This window comes from Antechinus flavipes, chromosome 2 (genome assembly GCF_016432865.1).
Source record: "Antechinus flavipes isolate AdamAnt ecotype Samford, QLD, Australia chromosome 2, AdamAnt_v2, whole genome shotgun sequence".
NCBI classification, from domain to species: domain Eukaryota; kingdom Metazoa; phylum Chordata; class Mammalia; order Dasyuromorphia; family Dasyuridae; genus Antechinus; species Antechinus flavipes.
In genome coordinates, this window is record NC_067399.1 from 52,969,244 (window position 1) to 52,988,749 (window position 19,506).

The 19,506-nt window shown below is 35.6% G+C and overlaps 1 protein-coding gene across 1 annotated transcript in view; it reads left to right on the top strand.

Moving 5' to 3' along the window:
• The first annotated feature begins 6,044 nt into the window (after window positions 1–6,044).
• CA5A (carbonic anhydrase 5A) overlaps window positions 6,045–19,506 on the top strand; it is a 45,278-nt gene continuing 31,816 nt past the window's right edge. The window contains exons 1-2 of the mRNA XM_051974826.1: window positions 6,045–6,316; window positions 10,151–10,348. Of these exons, the coding sequence (XP_051830786.1) occupies window positions 6,160–6,316; window positions 10,151–10,348 (355 nt within the window). The 5' untranslated portion in view covers window positions 6,045–6,159. The remainder of the gene's footprint in view (window positions 6,317–10,150; window positions 10,349–19,506) is intronic.

A 19,506-nucleotide genomic window follows, 5' to 3' on the forward strand; every position in this document is an offset into this window, starting at 1 on the left:
AATTGATCTGGCCTTGGGAATTTTTTCTTATATTTTCCTTTCCTGTTTACCTTTTATCCTTCTGTTCAATGTTGTATTTGTAGATCAATTTCTTTATTCAATTCTGGTCTTTTAATAAAAAATTCCCGCAAGTCTTCTATTTCATTAAATTTCTGCTCTCCCTCCCTCCCCCAAGGATTTTTCTGGGTAGATTATTCTTGGTTGTAATCCTGGCTCTTTTGCCTTCTGGAATACCATTTTCTAAGCTCTTTCCTCCTTTAATATGGAAGTTGCTAAATCTTAACTATAACTTCACGTTATTTATATATATTTTTTCAGACTGTTTGCAATATTTTCTCCTTGATATAGTTGCTCTGGAATTTGACTAGAATATTCCTGAAAGTTTTCATTTTGAGATCTCTTTCAGAAGGTGATTGGTAGATTCTTTCAATTTTTAATTTGCCCTCTGGATCTCCTTGGGGAAGTTTTCCTTTATCCTACTTTAGAATTTGATGTTTAGATTCTTTTTTTTTTTTTTTTTAATTGTTATCATTGTGGCTGTCAGGTAGTCCAATGATTCTTAAATTATCTTCCTGGATCTATTTTACAAGTCAGTTGTTTTTCCAATGAAATATTTTGTATTTTCTTCTATTTTTTCATTCTTTTGGCTTTTCTTGTTTCTTGATATCTTAAGATTCAAGAAGCCATTAGCTTTCATTTGTCCAGTTGTAATTTTTAAGGAATTAGTTGTGGGTTTTTTTCCCAGTGAGTTTTTGTACCTCTTTTTCCATTTGGCAAATTCTTCCTTTAAGGAATTCTTTCTTTCTTTCTTTCTTTTTTATGCTTTCTTGGAATAGAAATTTATTGTTATATATTTTGAATCTTTTTTATGTTATAGCATATATTAAATACAATATATGTACACATATCCATATAGTTATTTTGGTGTGCAAGAAGAATCGGATTTTGAAATAATGTATGATTAACCTGTGAAGGAAATAAAAAATGCAAGCAGACAAAAACAGAGCATTTCCCAGAGTTCTTTTGCTGGGTGTAGCTGGTTCTATTCATTATTGGACAAATGGAACTATTTGGTTCATCTCATTTTTGAAGAGAGTCACATCCATCAGAATTGAACATCATATGGTGTTGTTGAAGTATATGTGATCTCCTGGTCCTGCTCTTTTCACTCAACATCAGTTCATATAAGTCTCTCCAGGCCTTTCTGAAATCATCCTGTTGGTCATTTCTTACAGAACAATAATAAGGAATTCTTTTTTTCAGGGAATTTTTGTGCCTCTTTTTTTCATTAGGCCAATTCTGTTTTTAAGGTGTTATTTTCTTCAGTACTTTTGTGTCTCTTTTACCAAACTGTTAGTTTTCCTTTCATAATTTTCTTGCATCACTCTCTCCAATATTTCCTCCAATACTTTTAATCTCTTTCTTTAATTCTTTCAGAAATTCTAATTGGGCTTGCATTTACTTAGTATTTTTCTTTGAGGCTTTGCTTGTAGATATTTTTATGTGGTTGTTTTCTTCTGAATTTATGTCCTGGGATTCCCAACTACCCTATTACTTTTTATGGCCGATTTCCTTTTTTGTTGTTTGCTCATTTTCTAGCCGTTTCCTACTTTTGAACTTTGTGTTAAAGTTTGGTCTCTGCTCACCTGGAGGTGGGAAGGCACTGTCCCAAGTTTCAGGATTTTTCTTGTTACTGCTTTCAGAGCTAGTTTTGTGTCCTACACACAAGGTTTACAAGATGATGTAATCTGGGAAGCTCTGTGATTACTGCTTTTCTGGTTTGTCCTCTGGTCTTTACCCAGAAGAGCCCTTGCTTCTCTGCAGTTGCAAGTGCTAGTAATCCTCTGGACCCTGGAACTGTGACCACTTACCCTGCTCTCCTGCAAACACAAGTTTGAGCCTTCCTTGCTTCCTTGGAACTGTGAGCTGGGTCCCTATTCACTCAAGAGACTCAAGAGAAGGCAAAACAGGTAAACAGAAAAAGAAAAATATAAGAGCTTCAATAAGGTCAAACTGTTTACATTCCTACATGGCAATATAACACTTGTAACTATTAAGAACTTTATCACAGTTAGGGTAATTAGGAGGAATATACATAGACAAAAAATGAGAGACAGAACTACTTATGGACAATAGAGCTGTCAGTCAGCACCAGCTGCACTCAGTATCAGCTGAGGTCCCCTATGATCTCTTTCTGACAAGTTGTTTGACCCCATTATTGTCCTTAGGCTGAGAGCTCCCAGTGTTGCTGCTGCTATTGTTGTCAGGGCCAGCGCCAAAGTCCACCCCTGCTGCTACATTCCAGGCAGAGCCCCATGCCAGTGTCACAGATCTCTCCTTTGGACCTCCTAACTTGTCTGAGGCTGGAAAAATATCTCACTCTGACATTTTGTTGGCTCTGCTGCACCAAAATTTGATAAGAGGAGTTGAAATTTAAAATTGTTTGGAAGAAAATGTTGGGAGAATTCATCTGGGTTGCTGCCTGTATTTCATCATCTTATATAGTTTATTTTTAAAAGTTCTATTGATACCTGTCATTTTTACATCACAGTAATTGACAAACATGGCTTTTCTATCCCTCCCCTCCACACCAAGTAAGTATTCCCTTGTAAGAAAGAAAAACAGCTGAGAAAAAAAAAATAACCAATTGATAATAGCATATCAGTCTGACTATCTATGCACATTTGACACCTTTATTCATTATCCAATGAATGGAGGGTGATGAATTTTGTCATATATTAACTGAAGTCAAGAACCCTTACTTTTTTTTTTTTTTAAAATAACTTTTTATGGACAGAACCCATGCCAGGGTAATTTTTTACAGCATTATCCCTTGCATTCACTTCTGTTCCGATTTTTCCCCTCCCTCCCTCTACCCCCTCCCCCAGATGGCAAGCAGTCCTTTACATGTTGAATAGGTTACAGTATATATCCTAGATACAATATATGTGTGCAGAACCGAACAGCTCTCTTGTTGCACAGGGAGAATTGGATTCAGAAGGTAAATAACCCGGGAAGAAAAACAACCATGCAAGCAGTTTACATTCATTTCCCAGTGTTCTTTCTTTGGGTGTAGCTGCTTCTGTCCATCCTTGATCAATTGAAACTGAATTAGCTCTCTTTATCGAAAAGATCCACTTCCATCAGAATACATCCTCAAACAGTATCGTTGTTGAGATATATAATGATCTCCTGGAAGAATCCTTACTTTCAACGAGAAAAAAATAGGACAGGAGGATTGGGAAAGAAATGCCCAGGAAGAAGGTAGATATAGACAAAGACTTTAAAAGAAGAACCATAAGGTGAATTTATCTATCTGCAACTTTCATTCCCAATAATATTTGGATCCAGATTTTTTGAAACACAAAAATAACCAGGATTGGGGAGGAAAATAAGTCTAACCAAAACACTATTAGTTTAGAAGCCTAAATGTTTTTTTCCCCTTCCTTCCTTCCTTTCTTCCTTCCTTCCTTCCTTCCTTCCTTCCTTCCTTCCTTCCTTCCTTTCTTCCTTCCTTTTTCCTTCCTTTTTCCTTTCTTCCTTCCTTTTTCCTTCCTTTTTTCTTTATCTCTCTCCTTCCTTTCTTCTCTCTTTTCTTCTTTCTTTCCTTCCCTCCCTCTCTCCCTTCTTTCCTTCCTTCCCTCCCTCTCTCCTTCCTTCCTTCCCTCCTTCCTCCTTCCTTCTTCCTTCCCTCCTTCCTTCCTTCCCTCCTTCCTCCTTTTCTTCCTTCCTTCCCTCCTTCCTTCCTTCTTTCCTTCCCTCCTTCCCTCCTTCCTTCCTTCCCTCCTTCCTTCCTTTCCTCCTTCCTTCCTTCCTTCCTTCCTTCCTTCCTTCCTTCCTTCCTTCCTTCCTTCCTTCCTTCTTTCCTTATTTCATGGAGTCATGAATTATTAAAACAATAAGAATAATGACAGCACAAAAAGAAACATAGTATGGTCCTATTTACATAAATTACACATCTCTGCATTGTTGTTTGTATATTTTAATGACCTAAGTGTTCAGGCTTTGCAGTAAGGGACAGAATGGAACCATAATATTTTTGATTGAGGCTTGAATAGGCCTTGGAAGGGATATAGAGAGAACAGAGGGGTCAAAAAACCAATCTATGGGCCACATGGGACTCATAACACTCCTGACTCATGGATGGACCAAATTAAAATGTAGGTCCCATCTGATTCTATTGTGCTGATAAATTAATAACAAAAGAAATATGTAAAAATGTGTGATTTTCTAAATGAATATGCAATCTGCAGGAATTCATATATATAGTTTAGAGACTCCTATTTCTATATGAGTTTGACAGCACTGATCTAGACTACTTCCTCCTATTTTACAGATGAGGAAACTGAAGCCCAGAAAGATTAAGTGACCTCATATTTTGGGACTTGGAGTTCAGGACCAATGCTTTTAATATCTATCTTTAAATTCTACTTTTTAATATTTACCTATTATCTAAGAACTACCTTTAGGATGGATCAGTCCTGACAATATAATGTCCTTCATTTTTCCAGATATGCAGATTACTGAAAGTCAATGCATTTCATGAGCTTTTTAAAAATAAACACCATTTGTTTAAATATTTGCTAGATGTGTATTTTACTTAATCTGAATTTCAGATAAAATGGCTCGAATGGTCTAGTTGTGTAATTTTCAAGCATAGTATTCCTTTCATTTGTTCATTCATTCAATCATAACTATTTACTGAGTTCATACTATGCATAAGCTATTGCCATAGGCTCATAGATATAGAGCCAAAAGAGAAATGGAGGCAGGCAGTGATTAAGGGATTTGCCCAATGTCACACAACTAATGAGTATCTGAAGTAGAATTTGAATTAAGGTCTTCCTGACATCAAGTCCAAAATTTCTTAAGACCATAACTTAAATGAGCAGTTCTTGGAAGTATTGTCAAAGGGCAGAGGGACCCATAAAGTTATCTAGTCCAATCTCATCTTTTTATAGATGAAGAAATTGTGACATAGAATGAGGTGACATGACTTGCTTAGGTAACACAAATTTTAATCTGAGCTCTCTGACTCCTAATCCAAAGTTCTTTTCTCTTTTCTAGAGGAAATAATTTCCTACAAACAAACAAACAAACAAAAACCAAACTCTCCCACCTGTTGGAATTGTTTAAACTTCCTTACCCAGAGACCAAAGTTTTTATTCCTTTGCTCTCCTGCCTCAGGAATAACTTAAAATTTATATTCCTTTGGGAAAGAAATAAAGACTTAAATTCACACTAAAATATGAAGGACTGACATATTGCCTTCCTATTAAAAAGCAGTTTTGATATAGACAGATAAGAGGTAAAGAGATAGAAAAGCTTGGCTAGTGAAACTGACTAAAAACAACAGAAAGTAAGGTGAGCTTAGAGTGTTAAATTTGGAGTTAAAAGATGAGTTCAAACCCTAATTCTTCCATTAACTACCTGTGTGACCTTGGACTCTCTGGACCTCAGTATGTTCATTTGTTAAACAAGGAGCCTAGACTACATGACTGTTAAGATGCCTTGGGATCTATAATCACATTATTTTGGATATCTGAAAACATCTGGGGCCTTGGACACTTAAATAAGAAACAAGGACAGGTGAGAGAAAGGGAAAGCAAAGCAGCCAAACTTTAGGATTTAGGATTTTGCTTCAGTCTGACTCCGTGTCAAGAGGGTCATTTCTTAAGTGTCAAACTATTCATTTATTCCTTCGTTCTCCTTGTTTGATTTAGAATTAGCTTTATTTTCTCATTTGGTATCATTTCATTCATGGGCAGGATCATGTATCCACTAATTTATCTTATATACTTTTTTAAGTCCTCTTCTGAAAATAATTCATTCATCATGTTGGTCAACTAACTCATGTTGACAAAACCAAAGGACACAAATCAGACCCATAGAGCCAATCCTGGTCGTCTTACTCCATCCTCAAACAAAACTCCACGTCAGCTTGGGTTGAAGGGTCAGGACAGGGACTGTTTGAAGATTAACAATTTAGCTTTGAGATTTGGGTGGCCTTTTGTATGGTGTAGGAGACACAGTCCAGATTGGGCATAATATTCCTCAAAGGAAGAATAAGTATCCATCCATCAAAATATTCGAGGTACAAATCAGAGTGTTCACTGGGGAGCTGGGAAACATCTAGGCTCAAGAGTAGAACAGCCCAGGATGTCTAGAGCCAAGACGTTGGTCTTCAACAACCTCAGAAGTTTGAGTTCCCTGTTTTTTGGCAAGCAGGTGAGAAGACGTCCCAAGAGTCACCCGATGATACCAGAAAGAGCATGTGCTGGGGGATCCTGTGTTTTAAGAAATAGGAATAAATCCTGTAAGTCAATACATAGTTATTCTTTTTCTTTTTTTAAAATTTTCAATAACGTTTTATTTTCCAAATACATATAAAGATAATTTTTAACATTTGTTTTTTGTAAGACTTTGTGTTCCAAATTGTTTTTCTTTCTTCCTTACCTTCCCCTCTCCCCAAGATAGCAAATAATCTGATATAATTTAAATGATCTTGAATTAAGAGCAGTGAGTATATGTAAGAATCCTCGCTACAATATATGACAAGTAGTGTTCTTTTTATTCTCAAATGAAGGAGAATTTACCTTAGAAGCAATCCATTCCACTTTGGAACAAATTCCACACCACCACCCTCCCACTCCCAGGCGGCATTTGGGGTTAAGTGACTTGCCTAGGATCACAGAGATAGGAAGTGTTAAATATCTGAGATCACATTTGAACTCAGGTCCTCCTGACTTCAGGGCTGGTGCTCTAACCACTGTACCAACTAGCTGCCCTGTTAATATCAAATCTAGTAAGGTCTCTCCTACTGGTAAATCCAACATTCTAATCCCTTTATGGTGCTGCTGATATTAAAACTAAGTTGAGGGGGAAAAAAATTTGAGGAAATTCTTTTTTTGTTGTTGTTTTGTTTAAATTAAATTTTATTTAAAATAAAAATTTTATTTTTTCCAAATTATATATACAAAGAATTTTTAACATTTATTCATCATGCTGCACAATGAAAATCAGATCAAAAAGGGAAAAAATGAGAAGGAAAAAAAAGCAAGCAAACAACAGCAAAAAAGATGAAAATCCTATGTTGTGATCCACATTCAGTCCCCATAGTCTTCTTTCTGGATTCAGATGGCTCTCTCCATTACAAATTTATTGGAATTGGCCTGAATCATGAGGAAATTCTTTAATTAATTAGCATTAAAGGTAGGTTTATCTAACAATTACTTATATTTTCCATTTTATTTTGGTCATGGAGATATAGCTCAACCAAGCTAAGAGTACATATTTGAATTGATTTTAGTCAACTAAGTGCTTGTTTGGCAAATCAATGAGACATTTCCTGAAAGTTCCACAACCTAAGACTCTCACCCCCCTATCCTTTACAATAGAATACTAACCTAGTACCACTAACCTGTGCTCACTATCTTGCCACCACTGGCTAACTTTGCAAGAGAATGACAAGAGACCTTTCTCAATTCTTTGTGAATAAACATTAATGGTGGCCATGTATTTCATCATCTGGGTCTGTGTTCATGTCATTCTGATACCAGGAAAGTCCACCCACTGTGACCACATTCCGTGAAAGTAACAATAAAAAAAATCAAATTTATGCCTGAAACATTAGCAATTGGATGGAAAGTAAACTCAAAAATTTACAGACAGAAAAATAGCTTTTAAGTGAGAATCACAGCAGGTAGTAAACTCTCACCTTTAGTTAAAATGCATTTCCAATCTCATTTCATTCATCCATTCATCCATTAACCATTAATTAAGTGCCAATCGGTGTCCTAAAGATTGAGAATATAAAGAAGAAACAGTCCTCTCAGGAGAAGGACGCAACATGTATACAGAAAAGGAAATATACACTGTATGCATACATCCCTTAACCACTGTTTGCCTCAGTTCCTTCAAGTGTAAAATAGGAATAAAAATGACACCTACCTTACATAGTTGTTGTGAAGTTCAAATGAAATAATATTTGTAAAGTGGCACACAGTAGGCACTTAATAAAGGCTTATTTTTCTCATATAAATGAACTTTTTAAATACATGTGTGTATGTCTACATGAACACATATACATATGTGAATGTATGTTTGTATATGTGTGTGTATGTATGTATGTATATATATATATATATATATATATATATATATATATATACACCCAAAATTGGAGCAAAGAAATTTGGGGGAAAGGGAAGTGACTACAACTATGGGACCAGATCTTTTAGATGAACATTAAAAGAAGGGATTCTGACCCAGAGGCGAGGCTGGAATGTGTTTCAGGGATGGGCTGTGTGTATGTCAGGGTGACAGACTTGTATAAAGTCATTGAAACAAGAGGTGAAGTTAGAAATGAAGAAGAGCTGGTCAGGTCAGCCCGGTCTGATTATAAAGCAAATAAAGTTGAGCCATGGGGCTAGAACAGTGGACCAGAGACATATTATAAAAGGGTTTTGAAAGCCAAACAAAAGCATTTGCATTTTTTTTTCCTAGAGGAAAGAGGGAGCCACTGAAGTTTTAGATCTTGCTTTAGGGATGCCAGAGATACAGGGTATCTCTCCCCTTTATGTACTCCTCTCTGGACCAAGCCAATTGGCCCCTTCACTTTTCCCCTTACATGACTCTCATCTCTCATTTCCATGGCTCCCACGGGTCCTCACCATCCTTCAAAGCCCATTTCAGGCACCATCTAAGAGAAGCAGTTCCTGACATCCCCACCCCATTGCTGTTTTTTCCTTCCCTTTGAAGACATTCTTCTATGTATGTATCTATCTATCTATCTATTTAGATATAGATATCCCTAAAGCACAGATCTGAAGCTTCAGTGGTTCCCTCTTGCCTTTAGGAAAAAATACATTTGTTTGACTTTTAAAAACCTTTCACAATATGTTAAATATAGATATAGATATGTACACACACACACACACACACACACACACACACATATATAAAACTGATTGGCCCAGCCTTCATGTACTCTTGCCAAGTTTACACTTTGTATTTGCTTCCTTGTATATGAGTAGTATCTCTTTAATTGAGAATGTGTGCTCCTAAAGGGCAGGAACTTGGCTGATATTTCTTTGTATTTCCTAGGGCCTAACAAATGTGTAGGTACTAATTCCCTTAATTTCAATGAATTAATGAATTTACAGAATCCTTGAAAGATGGAAAAGCACAGTTTATATACATATATATATGAAATACACATGTATTTCTATCTATTTTTCTATATATTCTATCATCTATCTCTAGTCATGCATCTATCTATCCATCTATCAATCTATCTGATTTATCTTTATCTGATCTATCTATATCTATCTCTTATCTAATCTATATCTATCTATAATTTATATCTATCCATCCATCTATCTATTCTATTCTATTCTATCTCTATATATCTACCATCTATCTCTAACTAATCTATTTATCTAGATATCTAGTCTGTATATCTATCTAATCTCTCTATCTATTTCTATCTAATACATCAATCTATCTAATCTTACTTGAGTCTCACAACTATTATAAGAGGCAAGTATTACTATGCTATCTTCATTTAGCAAATGGAGAAATAGGCCTGAATAAGTTGAGTAATTTGCCTATTATCCCACAGCGAGATGGTATCAGATACAGGATTTGAAATGACTCTAAATCTTTCTGATTTAGAAATCAGAAATCTTTGTGACTAATTCCAGTCCTCTGTAAGCTAGTCTATGTTGCTTTATCAAGTAATGAACATTTAGCTGAGCATTTTCCCTTGAGGTTCTATAAAATGTTTAACTACTGGTTCTCCAAAAAAAACTATGTAAATAAGACATATTTTAAAGCTTCTTCTATTTTATAAACGTCCTCCCCACTATTTTCTAAGCCTAGAAATCAACGTAATAAATCAAGTGCTGATTCATTGTGTTTGCTGATTTACAATGTATAAATGTTTATAATTGAAAATTTAACAATCGCCTCTCAAGGCGATTACATTGATTCCTTTTCTTTTAGAGTATCTAATTTCTGGTTTGGTTTTATAGAATCAAAATCCAAATAGCAGCTTGGTTTGCCCAAGGTTCTAATGCTTCAGGTTGGGCTCACGTGGTCCTTGGCAGAATGGCTTTGTTAATATGGTCTACTTTTCTCTGGATTATAGTACATCCACTCTGGACAAGCCCCATATCTGTACCAGGAGGCACTCAGCAATCTCCTATCAATATTCAGTGGAGAGACAGTGTTTATGACCCTCATTTGAAACCTCTGAAAATCCACTATGACCCCTCTTGTTGTCTTCATGTATGGAATACAGGATACTTGTTCCAGGTTGAATTTGATGATTCTACTGATGGATCGGGTAAGTAGTAACTTGCATCTACTGACCTAATCAATAATATCCAATCGTTCCTCCCAAATTTCCTACTTCTCTATTTCTCCCTGTTCTGTCTTATTTGTAAATGGGGGGCGGTGAGGAATTCTAAGCTTGAGAGAGAGAGGCCTGAGAAAAGCCTCTCTAATAAAGAGGAGCCTTGACCTTGGTCTCAATTTTCATTTATCTTGTGATCTCCAAACTTGTCTGATTGAACACCCAATCAGTAAAAACATTTTGAGTCTTTTGAGCTTATGTATATATTTACTTAGAGAAGCAAAGTGACCCATGAATTGGAGTCAGGAAGACTCAGATTTATGAATTCAAATATAGCCTCAAATACTTGCTAGCTATATGACCCTACTTGCTTGTTTTTTTTTCTCCTCACCTGTAAAATGAGTTGGAGAAGAATATGGCAAACCAGTCCAGTGTCTTTACCAAGAAAAGGTCAAATAGAGTTGTACATGATTGAAATAACCATTTATTAATAATGTCTATGATCATATTAATAATTAAGTATGTTATAAGACTTAAACATAAAATAGATATTTTTAAAAGATGAGATAAAGATGAAATATCATTTTATCTTATTGTCACTGCAATTATTGAGGAGAATACCTTTGTCAGACATGCATTTAAGAAATGTCTTTTTGGCACCTGGTTTGGAATAGGAAAGAGTTGAGGGAGGGAGACCAAGAAGGAAATTACTGCAGTTGTTTTTCCAGGTGAGGGAGAATAGGGTGTGGTTTATCGGGGTGACTGTGAATACAGAGGAGACAGATGTAAGGAATGCTGTGGAGATAGAAGTGACAAGACTTGACAACTGATTGGATAAATAGGGTGATTACAGATGACACGGAGATTGTGAGCCTGGGTGACTGAAAATATTCTGATGCCCTCAAGAGTAATACGAAAAGTTGGAAGGAGGATTGGTTTGTGGGGAAAGATGATTAGATGTGTAAGGAAGATCATTATCCATCCTTGACTGCTCATCCTATGCCACTTACTCTGTCCCACCCAAAACAAAAAATGGGAAGGATAGACTCTTTCTGGTCATGCGTCCAGAGCATAGAACTTGGCTTCCAAGGGGTACCTTCTAAGGGCAGCCAAGGGCAGTGATCTGGATTGAAGGGAATGAAAATGCTGGGAGTGGAGAGATGGTCAGAATTTTCTATGCAGCTTTACAGCTACTGTTGTAGTTCCCCAATTAAGTTATAATTTCCCCAATTGAAAACAGGGGAAATTAATACTTATGAAATGGAATGAGGGAGCAGAGTAGGGATTGTTTTTAGAGACAAGTCCCATCACTAGCTTTTAAAAAAACTTACAATATTTTCATATTTTGAGCAGTGTTTTATAACTAATTTTTAATGTTTTCTTTATATTTCTTCTGATCTTCTATATCAAATCTGGTCTTTTTGTTACAAATATCTGAAAGTTTTTCAGTTCATCGAATGACTTTTTTTTTTTCATTCAGAATTACAATTTTGCTGGATGAGTTATCTTTGAATGCATCCCTAGCTCTTTTACTCTTTGACATTTAATGTACCAAGACCTACAGTCTTTGGAGAAAAAGATGCTAGGTCTTGTGAAATCCTGGCTGTATTTCTGAAATATTCATTTTTCCTTATTGCTTGCAATATTTTCTTCTTAACCTGAGAATTTTGAAATTCAGCTGTGATATCCTATAAGTTTTTCTCCTAGGATCTCTTGCAGGTGGTGACCAGTAATTTTATTTTCTTTTTCTACTTTACCCTCTTGTTCTAGAATTTCAAGGCAACTTTCCTTAATGATTTCTTTTTTAAGTTAAAGCTTTTTTATTTTCAAAACATCTTAATGATGTCTTGCAATATTGTATCAGGATTCTTTTTTTTTTAAATCATAACTTTCAAGGAGTCTGACAATTCTTATATTGTCTTTTCTTGATCTGTTTTCCAGATCAGTTGTTTTTCTAGTAAGATATTTCAGATTTTCCTCCATTTTTCCTAGTTTTATAATTTTTTTTATATTTATATAATTATATATATATATAATTATTCAATTCCTCTTGCTCAATTCTAATTTTCAAGATTTTGGTACCTTTTTCTCCAATTGGTTAACTTTCATAATTTTCTTGAATTGCTTTTTGTTCTCTTATTTTTTCCTTCATTTCTCTTATTTGAATTTTGAATTCCTTTTAAAGTTTTTCTAAGAACTCTTTTTGGACATGTCCATTTGGTATTACTCTTTGGAATAGGAGTATTTTTGTTTTGTTTTGTTTTTCATTAAAGCTTTTTATTTACAAAACATATTTTTCAACATTGACCTTTGCAAAGACTTCTGTTCCAAATTATCCCCTCCTTCCTCCTCCCTCCTGCCCTAGATGGTAGGTAGTCCAATACATGTTAATTATGTTAAAATATATATTAAGTCCAATATATGTATACATATTTATACAGTTATTTTGCTGCACAAGAAAAAATTGGATCAATAAGGGAAAAAAAACTGAGAAAGAAAACAAAATGCAAGCAAACAACAACAGAGAGAGTGAGAATGCTGTGTTGTGATCCACACTCAGTTCCCATAGTCCTCTCTCTGAGTGTAAATGGCTCTTTTCATCACTGATTTGTATTGTTTTTAACCTCATTATTTTTTTTTGAATATGAATCCAGATTTTCTTTTCTACTCAAGAAGTTATCTATAATCAGGTTCTTTCTCCTTTGCTTGTTTATTTTTATTTTGTTTTATTTTTAGCAGTATATTATTAATCAAGTTTTAGTCCCAAATTATGAATAATGTTGCCATTCTTATTGTTATTTTCTGAATTCTGTCTCAAACTCAGGGATTCCTCTCCCCTCCTAAGCCACAGCAGAACCTCCAGCCATACTTCCCTGAAAATGTTCTTGCTTCCTGTGGTATCCCACTCAACATGTGTGTGTCCTCTCCTCCTAGCCCATAGCCACAGTCTGGGATCACTTCCTAAAATCTAATCTAGAAGCTATTCTAGAGCTTGTTGTTTTCCTACTACTGGCTTTTAGTGGGAGGATGGGAGGAAGTCTACCAGTGAGCTGGTAAATGTCTAACTACACACTGAGATGCATTTTTAAACTAAGTCTCCTTATTAACATTTTTTTCATCACATTCTTAAGCAATAAAGCAATACTTCAGGTCCCGACTTACAGTAATTTCTGGGGTCTATATGCTAAATTTAAAGCCACAGTAAATTTAACCACTAACCCTGAGTCCATCACACGCTTGAAAGTAAAGCATTTTCTCATTTTCCTGTTGATTGATCACATACTTCTTGGGTTTAGACCACAGTCCCTTTAGAGTCAAGCCACGGCCCTAGCTTTAGAGATTCTAGAGAATCTAGAGGATTCCTGGGAGGCTAAAGTAGTTTTGGGTCCAATCCTAGGATTTAGATAGTCATTTAAGCAGAATGCTGAAAGTTCGAAGAGTCCCTAGAGAGGTAGGGCCATGTATGGAGTATGACGCCATAGATATGTTTGAGAATATCATAGTCATAAGTCACACAATCAGGATGAAAAGGTACCTTACCGATCCTAGTGTCTCATTTCCAAACAATTGAGGCTGAAAAATCATAGCCAATAAAGCCAGAGCTGGGAGTCAAATCTTGGGATTTTGGATCCAGAATTAATATGCTTTCAATTCTGGATATAGATTCCTAGATATTTTGAGACTATATAGGATTTTGTGGCTAATTAGGAGTGAGAGCAATACATATGGTAGAATAAGTATGAAGGCAGTCTATGGAGATAGACAGCCCAAAATTATGCCCCCCTCCATAGAGATCAAGTGCATGCATATTCACCAAGGAGATGGAAACAGTGATTAAAGAGTCTAAATGGTATCATTATTTGAATGGCTGTGGCTTCTGGATGGGAAAAAATGATTGGGGGAGAGGAATGCTCAAGGTGATCCAATGTTAGCACTTAGATAACTGTGTCTATGATATGTTATAGTAGGAGCTAAGTGTCTGGACTGACAAATAGACTTCTATTCAGTCATTCCCCTTAGACTTCTTATTTCTTTCCTTTTTTGTGGGGGGGGATTTAATATTTTATTTTTCCTAGTTACAATTTTTAGCATTTGTTTTTAAAACTTTGAGTTCCAGATTCTCTCCCTTCCTCCCTCCTACTTCATACCTCATTGAGAAGGCAAAACATTTCCATAAAAGTCATGTTATGAATGAAAACATAAATTCCTTCCCCCTTCCCCCCAAAAAAGTCAAGAAAAATATAGTTTTTTAAAAAGTATGCTTCAATCTGTTTTCAGACACAATCAGTTCTTTCTCTGGGTATGGATAGCATTTTTTATCATAAATTCTTCAGAGTTGTCAGATTTCAATATTTCTATGACTGGATCTAGGGATCCCTTTCAGTCTTATGGGATTCTCACTTACATCTACCCCAAAATCAGCAGATCTTTATTGATGCTACACAGTTGTCATAATGTTCTGAGCCTCAACTTTCTTTTTCCTTTGTGTCTTTTATTTTTCTTATTTCTGGATATTTCCATCTTGCCCAGTGAGCATCCCCTATCCCTATCCTCTTGTAAAAGAGGAAAAAAAAATGCACTTAAGCATCTATCTTATCTAATCTAACATTCCACACATATAGATTCCTATCTCTTCAATGAAGGGAGATATATTTCCAACTCTCTTCAAAAGGCCAAACTTGTTCATTATGAATTACAGACATGTCAAGCTTCTTTTTATGATTCTTTATTTACAACAGGGCTTTAATTTTCTTTTAGAGACAAAAAAAAAAAGTGAAAGAAATTTCCTAATTTTAGCAGATCTGAGTTCTCTCCCTTATCTAATAACCCTTCTCCCTTCTTCTCATGGAATTTTGCATTTCTTATATTCCAATCTGAATTCCATCCATCTAGTGCTTAACACATTGCCTGGCACATGCTTGTCCATTAATTGAGTGATCCGTTTTACTAGATTGTAAATGCCTTGGGGGCTAGGACTATACACCAGGATCTGGGGGCAGATGGTGACACTACTACAGTCTGGACACAATTTCTCTCAATGTAGTCCAAGATTATTTCAAGTTTTCTGGCTGTCGCATCACATAAAAAGTTGACTCATATAAAGCCCACTAAAAATATTAGATCTTTTCCAGATGAGTTTCTATCTATACTCTCTTGCACCTGTGAAGTTGATTTTTTTTCAACCCAAGCAGAAGATTTTACATTTCTATTTAATTCCATTCTCTTAGACTTTGCTTATCAAGATCTCTCTAACTTGAAAGGACAACTACCAAAACCCAAAAGTGAATGTTATTAATATCTCTTTTAATCAGACTTGGTATTTTAAAAGCATGTTATGGTTTACAAAGCTCTTAATATACATGATCTATTTTATAGGCAAAATTCAAACCTAGGTTTTTTTTCTATCCAAGTCCAATGCTGTTTCCACTAGATAATAGCCAATGCACCAACGTTTGTGTCACTTACGAATATGCTAAGTATGTTATTTGTGCTTTCATCCAGTTAGTTGATACATTAACCAGCAAAGCACAAAATAGATTCCTGGAACAATCCACTAGTGTTTTCCTTCCAAATTGACCTTCAGCCATTAATGATTTTAGTGTAAATGTAGCCATTTAATTGCTTCTTTTTAAAAAAAATTTTCCTTTTAAATTGATCTTCTGTTTTTTTTTTTAATCGCCAAAATTTTTTCCCAGTGTCCTTTTTCCTTCCCCTCTTAGAGAGTCATCTGATATAACAAAAAACAATTTAAAGACAAAAAAAAAAAAAAGAAGAGGAAAGAAATCAGCCAAACTCATCGTTCCATTGCAGAAGACTAAAAATATGGGCAATGTATCATAATTTGGATCTCTTACCTCACAAAGGGATAGGTTGGGGGCATCTCATATCTCCAATTTGGAACCATACTTTGTAATTTTGCAATACTCATTTTTTATTTTTATTGGGGACGGTGAGGATTCTCCTTCCTGTTTAAATTATTGTAGTCAATGTGTATATTGCTTTTCTTGACTCTGCTTATTTTACTCCACATTAGTTAATATAGATTTTTCCATGCTTCTCTTTATTATCCTAGAATAAATTTCTTTTAATTTGTTTAGCTATTTCTCAATTGATGGGCCCTACTTTGTTTCTGATTCTTTGCTACTGAAAAAAAAAAAAAAAGGATTGCTATAAATCTTTTGGTGTATATGGCAACTCTCTTATCAATGGTAGTAGTAGAATCTCAAGGTCAAGGGACATAAATATTTTAGCCTATTTATATATTTTCAAACTATTTTCCAAAATAGTTGTACTGACATACAACAACAGTTGTACTGTTTGTTCCTCAACTTTAAGTTGGAATCCTCAAGTACTGAAGCAGTAGGTACCATAAGAGGGAGACTAACCCAGTCACTAAACTCATTGAGGAAATAAACAGGATCCTATGGAAGCTGGAGGATAATAATAATGGGGATGTATATTGGCTGATAAATTTGGATAGAGTCTACTTTGAAGGAGAAGGCTCCCTAGTGATAGTACCAGAGACAGACAGACAGACAAAATAGAAATAGTGAAAAGGAGCAAAATATAAAAGCAAGATAGTGCCTTTTGGTTGGTATCAATTGATGGTAACTAGGTGCTCAATAGATAGAGCACTTAGTACAAACTTATCAGATTTAAGCCTCAGATACTTCCTAGCTATATGACTCTGGGGAGATCAGCCTCAATTTCCTTAATATTTAATACAGTGCCTAGCATCTAGCAGGTGTTTAATAAATGCTTGTTTTCTTTGTTCAACTGATTTTCACTTTTAGCAATTCTTATGTAAATATTGCTAGGCAATTAGGGGGCACAGTGGATAGAGTACTGGACCTGGAGAAAAAATTGAGTTCAAATCCAGCCTCTGACATTTATTAGATGTAGGATCCTACATCCTGGACAAGTCACTAAACCTGTTTGCCTCAGATTCTCATCTGTAAAATGAGCTGGACAAGGAAACATCAAATCATTCCCATATGTTTGCTAAGAGAATTGCAAAGGGAATCATGAAGAGTTGGGAATAACTGAATAATATCAACAAAAATGTAATTATTTCCAGGCTATGTCACATTTATGGTTATTTGGGCTTTCTTCTATCTTCAAAATTTTCCTTAAAAACAAAGAAAAACCCAAATCCTTTTTTTAACCTATCATTTTTTTTATTTTTAAAAAAACTTTAATACATTTGATTACATTACATTTGAGTATTCATTAAGCCATGCAACTTTTTTTAATAATAGCTTTTTATTTTCAGAATATATGCAAAGATAGTTTTCAACATCCACCCTTGCAAAACCTTTTTCTCCCTCCCTTCCTTTACCTCCTCCCTTAGACAGAAGTAATCCAATATATATAAAACATGTACAATTCTTCTATATATATTTCCACAATCATCTTGCTGAACAAGAAAAATCTGATCAAAAAGGAAAAAATGAGAAAGAAGACAAAAAGCAAGCAAACAATAACAAAAAGGTGAAAATACTATATTATGATCCACATTCAGTCCCAACAGCCATCTCTCTAGGTGCATATGGCTCTCTCCATCACAAGTCTATTGGAATTAGCCTGAATCACCTCATTCTTGAAAAGAGCCCTGTCTATCAGAATTGATCATCACATAATTTTGTTATTGCCTTGTATAATGCTATTTTGGTTCTACTCACTTCATTTAGCATCAGTTCATGTAAGTCTCTCCAAGCCTTTCTGAAAACATCCTGCTGATCGTTTCTTATAGAATAATAATATTCCATAATATTTATATATCAAAACTTATTCAGCCATTCTCCAATTGATGGGCATCCCCTCAGTTTCCAGTTCCTTGCCACTTAAAAAGGGTTGCTACAAACGTTTTTGCCCATGGGAGTCCTTTTCCCTTTTTTATGATCTCTTTGGATACAAGCCCAATAGAGACACTACTGGATCAAAGGGATACACAGTTTGATAGCCTTTTGAGAATAGTTCCAAACTGCTCTCCAGAATGGTTGGCTCAGTTCACAGCTCCACCAACAATGTATCAGTGTCCCAGTTTTCCCACATCCCTTGCGACATTTATCATTATCTTTTCCTGTCATCTTAGCCAATCTGAGAAGCATGTAGTGGTACCTCAAAGTTATCTTAATTTGCATTTCTCTGATCTTTATTTAGAGCATTTTTTTATATGACTAGGAAAAAAAATCCAAATCTTGAGATAAAATGATCTGTACAAAGTCAGAGAGCTAATAAGCTATAAGACTTAAACCCAGGTGCTCTGATTTCCTGTCTACTGAATCACCTGATAGGCTTAATAAATAACTGTTGAATGAGCGAATGTCTCTTTCTATATTCTATATTCTAGAAACTTACCAACATCTTGGCAGGCTTCTTATTTCTACCTTTGGCTTTCACTGGGTGTTGATTGTGAACTCCCTGGTATTATCTCCAGTGACATCACATCCCATTAGAGTTTTAGGTCAATGTGCCTTTCTCTCTGAAGTTCCTGGCTTGCATAAACAGTTATTTTTTGGGGATGACCATTATCCATTTTTCCAATTCAAAAGAAAGGGGAGATGCAGGGCAGTATATCCATGTGCTTCTCATCTCCTTTTTCAGACCCTTCATGTGCCAAGAGCAGGAAACCTGTCGAAGGTAATTAGCTGAAGGCACTCATCTGCGTCTCCATTCACTGCTGCTTCTGCTATTATGATTTGAATGTCTCTGGTTGAGTCATTATGCTCAGCTCCTGGCAGAACATTCATACTCACACCGCCTCCATTAAAGGTTGAAGTCTCCGAAGAATTCCATTCCCCCTGAATGCCAGAGAATAGTTACGTTCCAGGAACCATGCCCTGAATTCTAGCAAGCAGGGTCCTCTGCTCTCTCCCGAAGCCTGAGATTCCCTCATCAAGAAAAGCGAACCAACCCAACAAAAACTTACTTTGGTCCAAAAGCCCGCAGTTCACATCGGAGCCCTGGGAGTGAGGGTCAGGTTGGGGTTTGATTCTAAATGGTAGGATTCTATTTCTTCAGGGAGGAAAACATTCGTCCGCTGGGCTAAAGAGATCCAAGGTCATGGATTCGAAAGCCACGTGGGCCAGTTTTCTCTGCTCTGTTGCACAGACCCAGACTACACCCCTGATCTTTGCCAATATAAT